The 8,109-nt window shown below is 45.0% G+C and overlaps 1 protein-coding gene across 1 annotated transcript in view; it reads right to left on the bottom strand.

Moving 5' to 3' along the window:
• Positions 1-6,005: 6,005 nt before the first annotated feature.
• Positions 6,006-8,109, bottom strand: part of LOC130404218 (uncharacterized) — a 6,892-nt gene continuing 4,788 nt past the window's right edge. The window contains exons 3-5 of the mRNA XM_056608868.1: positions 6,823-6,980; positions 6,325-6,520; positions 6,006-6,128 (exon numbers count right to left, since the gene is read on the bottom strand). Coding sequence (XP_056464843.1) covers positions 6,006-6,128; positions 6,325-6,520; positions 6,823-6,980 — 477 coding nt within the window. The remainder of the gene's footprint in view (positions 6,129-6,324; positions 6,521-6,822; positions 6,981-8,109) is intronic.

Below are 8,109 nucleotides of genomic sequence, written 5' to 3' on the forward strand. Positions count from 1 at the left end.
AAGATGGCGCCAATCGACCTACAGAACAGTGCCACAGGCACCCAGTTTACGAAATGGCACTGTTGCTTTAAAGAAAGAGATCATACGCTACCGAAATGGCGCAGTCCCTTTGAACACAGAGACCACGGTGCTTCACCCAAAACCCCCGATTAAGCATATCATTCGCTATATATCACGCACGATATAGCAGGCTAACCGCATCCTAGGAAATGATTCCCAAGCCAATGTGAGAATATGCAACTGAAACATTGTTAATATACATCCCCACGGTTCTAATCAATAACGAAAAAACCGGACGTCTCTCACGGTTACAAACAGATAAACCGACGTAATATGTCTCTGTACGGTACAAACATTAGGCCTGGCCAAGGCCTATATGGGATGGATACAGTCTATCAACATTCCCATTAATACAATTCCAGCCCTTAGCCTCCTCAATATGATTATTCTAATTAAATCTCCTTCAGAGTTCTCCGCGACCGTTCATCTACACGTCTTGTTATGCTTTTTCAATCCGAGGCCCAGGGTTAGGAGACCCACGACCGGACGGTGGCTCAAACAACTCTTACACCTAAATGTTCCTATAACTAATCCTATTGCAGATTAAATCTTTAAGACAATAGGTTCTGCTTACCTGATATGTGTGTGGCCTGCGGAAGAGTTGCTGAGCATCGCGCCCGCCGGGCGTCTCCAAGCCTTGTACTTGGGACTTTCTTTGAGACGTCAGGGTCACCAATTGTTGCGTTTTTTGAAAAAAGTAGTCCAATCCTTGGTCGCTTTTAACTCACTTTATTGTTAAAGTATTTCGGTATGGTAACTATGAAGCAAAAGGGAGGGAATTGTATCTAACGCGTATTGAGAATAATATCATGCACTACTTCAAGTCCCGGGCTTAGGCCCGGTTCTCTCGGCGGGGCTACCTATAGGCCTATGTCACACTGTTGAACGCTGATTGGCTGTCATCACGCGTAATTCGCATCAAAGTTCAAATATTTGAACTCGAGCAAATTTTTCGCTCAACAAATTCCCGTGAACGCGCTCGCCTGTGCACAGCGTGCACAGGCGCACAAGTGTGGCGCGACAAATCAAATGCGTTTGGTGTGAACGCACGGTCAGGCTGTAAGCATCTACTCAGTCAATCAAAACACTTCTTCTAACAAAAACACATCAACAACGGAGCTTTCTTCTTCTGCTCCAAACCTCCTCAGTACTTCAATAGCATCGCTTAGTGGCGGAACTTAGTTATTACACCTTAGAATATTAATTGGCATGAAACAGGAAAACTCAATTATAGAACATATATTAAATAACTTGGGGGCTCTGAATTATCCGTCTAGATTGCCCAAAAAAACTAAATGAATACAGTTTTGACCATGTAAACCTCTATACCTAATTACGTGATAGTATGTCATTATTATGAAATAGTATCTCATAATTACGAGAGAGTAACCCATAAATATCACTGCAAGATAATTACGATATAATATAAAGGACAAGATAGTATATTGTTATTGCGAAATAATTACAAGATAAATGTAATTACATGTTATCTCATTAGTAATCAAGAGATAATGGTAATAACGAGATAGTTATATCGTTAGTAATTACGAGATAGTAGTTATTACGAGATAATAGTTATTACGAGATAATTATCTCGTTATTACGAGATAATAGTAATTCTGAGATTATTATTTTTTTATACTCATGTGAATGCAATGAGCTTCCATACCTTTTAACTTGTATATAGGGCCCAGAATTTGGTGCTACAGCCCTGCTAATCTGGCCCCAAGATGTGATTGGGCTCCAAAGTTAGCTACATGTCATGTTGTTGATGTTAGTAAGCATTCCTTGTTACCAATCAGGAAGTTGTTGGGATCTATGGCTCGCTGCTTCCTAAAGTGCACTTCCAGAATATTCCGAGGACATGACAAGAAAGTTGTCGGCCGTGGCTAACGCTGGAGTCCGAGGTAGGAAACCCAAACGCCGCCGTGTTTGGGTGATAGAGTTTAGATCGGGTTAGATTAAATAATCTCGGATAAAAATAACAATAATCGGGTTAAATAACTTCACATGGTGTGTCTGGTGTGTTTCCAGCATTCGTAGTGTTGATCAGCAGATATATAGTCCGCCAAGACGTTGAGGTTGCTTAGCAACCAGAGACTCTGTCCATGCAAGTGAACGGAGCGTTCCCTCTTCGTCATAACTATCAAACCAAACATCCTTCACATTCACCGAGCGAACATTATGAAAGTAAAATGCACATTTCTCGCTAAAAATGTTTCCATAAACGCATTTAATGGCGTAACTATGTTACTATTTCCACACAGAATAAAGAAAGATGTCGGCCGTATGCTTCTGTCCAAGCTCACTACTCTATGCCAGTGACGTCGGGTCAAGCTCAACGCTGATTGGGCAACGCGGCTAATCGTCATGCGTAAAAAGTAAAAAAAAAATAACACCGCGCGTAGGTGCGTTAGGTGCGAATATATACGCAGCTCATACGCGGCTAACGCGGCTAAAATGTTGCTTTAGCGCATGTAACTACGCAGCTCATATGCACGTAAACCAATGGTTCCCTATGGAAAAATTGCCGATTTTATACGCGTCGTACGCGGGTAACGCGGTTGGTGTGGCCGTACCTTTACCTTGCGTTCACACCAAAAGATGCAAAAAGTTGACGCGCGGCACGATCCCATTCAAAGTGAATGTAGAGACGCGTTGCTGCTTTGCTGCCGCAGCACTTGCTGCAGAGAAAACCAGCAGCAATATTTGATTTGCGGCGCGGCAAAATCTGATCTGCAGCGCGGCATGCCCGTGCCCGGCTGGGCACGGGCGGCGGGCGCGTTCACGTATTTTGCGGCGCGTCAAATGCTGCTCGAGTTGAAATATTTCAACTTTTCGGCAGCAAACGCGTGATGACAGCCAATCAGCGTTCAACAGCGTTGCCACTGAGGCGTTGCCACTGAGGCGTTGCCACTGAGGCGTTGCCACTGAGGCGTTGCCACTGAGGCGTTGCCACTGAGGCGTTGCCACTGAGGCGTTGCCACTGAGGCGTTGCCACTGAGGCGTTGCCACTGAGGCGTTGCCACTGAGTGACATGCCGTAACAGCCAATCAGTGTTACTCCCTTGGAGTGACCTTGAGTTCACTACCTGATCCAGATCAAAGCGCTAAAATGGAGGAGAAGATCATAATTGCAGTCTCCGCATACCCGGTGATCTTCAATACAACCTTGGCTAGTTACAAGGACCGGACGGTCAAGGCCAAGGCTTGGCTGAAGGTGAGCGAGGAGGTCGGGCTAACTGTTAAGTCTTTTTGAATTTACTTTACTTTAAAAGTTACTTTATTCCAGCTATCAATGGAACCAAGCTAGTTAGTGAGCAGTTAGCATTCAACAGTTCAGTTCGAATTACCCAGCGCAGGCTTTTTTCTTGTCAAGAGGAATGCAGACGAAGGTGGAAGGTCCTGAGGGACACGTACCTCAGGGTGAGACGCAGGGAGGAGGCAGGAAAGAGGAGTGGGTCAGCAGCAGGCCCGTTGAAGACTTGGAAGTACTCTGCAATCCTGTCTTTCCTCGGCCCATTTGTTACTCCGAGGGAGACCAGTAGCAATATGGTGCTGGGGATCGAGGTAGACAGGATTGCAGAGTACCCAGTCGAGGACCAGGGTTCAGAGGCAGCAGCAGGGACAGCGAGTGACCTAGGAGGTTGGTCGATAAGCGAAGACACACATGCACGCCCATACACAGCATGATTTGTTCTATAGATTGATAACTACCTCTTGTCACCTCAAGATCTAAGCTGTGAGGAGCCGGAGGCTGCTGCTGCCTCTGAACCAATTCCACCACCACCACCAACTGCTGCTGTCACCACTCCTCCTATTGCCCCAGGTATGTCATTTAACATGAGAAATTACATTTATTTTAAGTTACACTTCGTTTTATGCCGTCATAAGGGTCCCTATGCATGAATGGTATGTTATGAGTATGACTAGTTATGTACTCATAGCCTTTCATGTTGAATGTATTTTTGTCTGATACCTGACCCAAAAATGTTGTTTCCATTTGAAACAGTGATGACACAAAACCGAAAGAGGGAGACGGAGATCGAGACCTTACTCCTAAAAGCGATACTTCCTTCCCTGCAACGATTGCCACCCAATGCAAAGGAACAAATTAAATTCCAAATGTATACATTATTGCACGATGCAAACTGTGTTCATAATCCAGTAGAGTTTAATTTGATCAATCAATTTGGACCAGTCGATGACTAGGTTCTGGGGTGACAATCGTTGCAGGGAATGATCCATGCCCATTTTTTTTTTTTTTTTTGTTTACACACACACATTTCAATGTCTTTTATTTGTGTCCGCATTTATAAAATACATTGCAAGGGCACAAATATTTTCAGTTGCTTTTGATGCCCTACATCCTCGAAACAACATGTTGCAGTAATTGAGTCAAACATGCACAGAATAGACAATACGTACACATGAGCTAATTCTGCACACAGTCTGTTAACAGACAGAGAAAATATATGGGTACAGAAAACACCTCCTCCTCCAAATAGCTCGGCTGCCTATAATGGAGGAGATTGAGCAATATGTTGCAAGCTGCTTGGCTTTACATTTGGACAACCTCATAATTCTCAAGCCTCTGACCACCAGCCTGTGGACATGACCTAGGCTGCCGAAAATAAAAACGATGAGCTGGCATTTATAGCCTAAATGTATGATAGCTTGCACTAATGGTTGGTATTTAACTTGTTTAGTAAGGAAAGCTTCCTCTAAACTTGAGTCAAAAGTGCAACCAACTTCCCATAGGAAAACCTCTCTTATTCTCATCAATCACAATGACATCCGGTGTATTTGCTGTTATACCTTTAAATACATGGGGGTCATTGCATTGGAACATTTCTGGTTGTCACACACACACACACACACACACACCAATAAATTATTTTTTATACCAAAAATGTGTCTTCATATTCTTTATTGAATGGCCATTGATGGAGGGAAATGTTGCAAAATTATTTTGTGCCACAGATTTTGGGGTCCAAGCAACTTTGTTTAAGGTATTTTTGTCAGTTATGTGCCCTGTTTTGTGCCCTGCTCGTTGAAGAGCACAACCAAGAACGGGAGGTCCACGCAGCAACAGTTAAATTAACGTTACATTTATTTAGTAACTCGAAAAACCCCACAAATCAGCATTCTGTAGTGTAGAGTTGTGTTTACAGTTACACTAAACTATGAGTATGCTTAAGGGCTAGAATAACAACCCCAAACAAAACCCAGTTGGGTGCCAGGCAGCACCAGCCTTCCAGGTGGGAGAGCGAGAGCGCCATGTTGGATTCCCCCCATCTTCTGCTTCTTCGGCTTCCTGCAGGTGAGTTCAATCCCTCAATGAGGTGGCCAGCCAATCAGCTTCCCTGGAAGAAGAACAGAGGCCAGCAGAAGGGAATTAAGACGGCTCAGGACTGTCACAGTTACCTGATTACAAAATATAAACTAACTTTAACATTAACAAACTTAGTTAATAATGGCATATTACTGTTGTATGTTAAGGAGACATTCTTCATTAAGTCAGAAGATCACTGTCAATATAGTAATTTCAGGAAGTTTGCACAATAGTAATGTGTGGGTGGCTCTTAAAAGAGCCGTTTTGGGTGTGCTGGTGCGCTACACGTTGTCCCGAATCCTGATGGCTTCCCTCGCTGAGTTGTTGGCAGCAACTCTTCGTAGACCTGGCAGTGGGTCCACCTCACGAACTGGGATGTTCCCCCTCAATGCACTTGGGGGGGGGGGTGGTCCTCCGCATGAAGTTGTGGAGAACACAGGTAGCCTTCACACACTTCTCCGCAACTTCAACGTTGACCTCGAAGGCACGCCTGTAGACCCTCCACTGGGAAGAAAGGATCCCAAAGGCATTCTCCACAACCATCCGAGCTCGGGACAGACGGTAATTGAAAACCCGGTGCTCTCTTGCCAGGTTGCGACCAGGGAATGGCCTCATGAGGTTTTTCCAAAGTGGAAAGGCCTCATCAGCCACAAAGACATGCGGCTGTGGTCCTCGGTGGTCAGCTCCTGGTAGTGGCAGGTTGGCAGGCAGTTGGAGGGTGCCAGACTGAAGAGCTGCACCAAAAGCAGAGTTGGCCAGAATCCCACCATCGCTGGTTCTTCCGTACCCCCCGACATCAATCACCCGGAAACAATATTCCGCGTCTACAACCGCCAAGAGAACGAGAGAAAGTTCCCTTGTAGTTGTAGAACTGGGATCCTGAGTGAACAGGGGTTTTAATGACCACATGCTTCCCATCCAATGCTCCACAGCAAAGAGGAACCACCGCTCCTCAAACCTCCCTGCAATGGACCTCCACTCATCTGTGCTGGGCACAGCCTTGAACTCCTCCACCAGAGAGTCCCAGATTGCAGTGGCAACATCAGGGACAATGCTGGAGACAGTGGAGATCCCAACACGGAAACTATTTGCGATGGTCCTGTAGGAGTCCCCAGTGGCTAGGTATCTGCAGAATAAAAAGAAAAAGTGTTGTAGTGAAGATAGTATAGGTATCATACATTTACAATATTTTTTCCCCATTTATTTGTAATATTTTTTTTTTACAAAGGCAGGAGTCATATTTGATCAACATAATGGATCTATTTATTGTATTTGACTACATACTATACTATTGTCGGCAGAGGATAATAATAATGGTGGTGTCTACCATGGAAACGCCTGCTTGGTGAACCTGAAGTAAAATGTTTATGTTTCATCCCATGTTTATGATGTTTCGATTTTTGACACACAAATTATGAAACCACTCACTGGAGACAGATGGACAGGCGCTCCGAAGCTGAGATGGAGCGCCTGTAGTTGGTGTCCAACCGAGAGATCCTAGCACCGATCCTAGCTAGCAGGTCATCAAACTGGGCCGGAGTCAGCCTCAAATAGCGCTGGAAGCGTTCGCCATCCAGACGGTGCTCCTGCAGAAGACGGTGAAATTCACCAAGCTCTTTACGGCTCCGACGCGTTCGGGCAGCAAATGCATCTTTTGGTGTGAACGCAGGGTTACTGATTCGACTCTCTGTGAGTCAGCACTGGGTTCTCCATCGTTTGAGGATGGGGTCGTTGTAAGTGCTTTAGGGTGGGAGGGAGGGGGGTGGAAGGGAGGGAGGGGCGGCGGACTGTGTTTGCTATTTTGGCTGTTATGTCCACCTTGTGTTTACTTTTCTTTTGTCATGCCTTTTTTTTTGGGTGGGTGTGGGGCTCCTTGCTCATTGTTTTTCTTTATCTTAACTAATGACTGCTAATACTAGTAATTCGGGAATCCCTCACTTCGGTTCCTCAGTGAGGTCTGTGAGCTGGAATATTAAAGGTATGGGGAGCCCCATTAAGAGGTCGAGAGTATTTTCTCATTTGAAACGTCTAAAACCTGATTTAGTGTTTCCAGTGGCGTAGCATAGTTGTGCTAGGCCTCGGGGCAAGATCGTGCTGGGCCCCCCACACACACACACACACACACACACACACACACACACACACACACACACACACACACACACACACACACACACACACACACACACACACACCGTATTTGCAACACACTGCCTACTATCAAAAACAAAACATAAATAATCCATTCAGCTGACCAAACAACATTTCCCAAACAGCACAGCTATGGCCTAATCAAGATGGCCAATGGTGGTAATAACATACTCCTACGGCACAGCGGCCATAACCAATAATAAAATAACTGCTCTTACCCGTTCAGAAGTTAACTCTGCGTGCCTTCTGTTCAGCGAACTCGTTGATGATGGCGGTGAAATCCAATTTTCTAGCTCTTTCATTCTCGATGGAGAGTATGGCCAATCCACTCAATCGCTCCAGTGCCATGGTGCTCCTTAGGTAAGTCTTTATCAATTTCAGCTTCGAAAATGACCGCTCTGCCGTGGCTACAGTCACGGGTATGGTGAGGTACAGAAAAAATGATGTGCAAACATCACTGAATGATGCTGCCAAAGAGCTGTGATCGACAATGAGCATTTTAGCCATATCCTTAATTGATGGTCCTTTTGCAAATTCAGCCTTAAAACAAGCTCTGAAGGCAAT

Source organism: Gadus chalcogrammus, chromosome 15 (genome assembly GCF_026213295.1).
Source record: "Gadus chalcogrammus isolate NIFS_2021 chromosome 15, NIFS_Gcha_1.0, whole genome shotgun sequence".
NCBI classification, from domain to species: Eukaryota; Metazoa; Chordata; class Actinopteri; order Gadiformes; family Gadidae; genus Gadus; species Gadus chalcogrammus.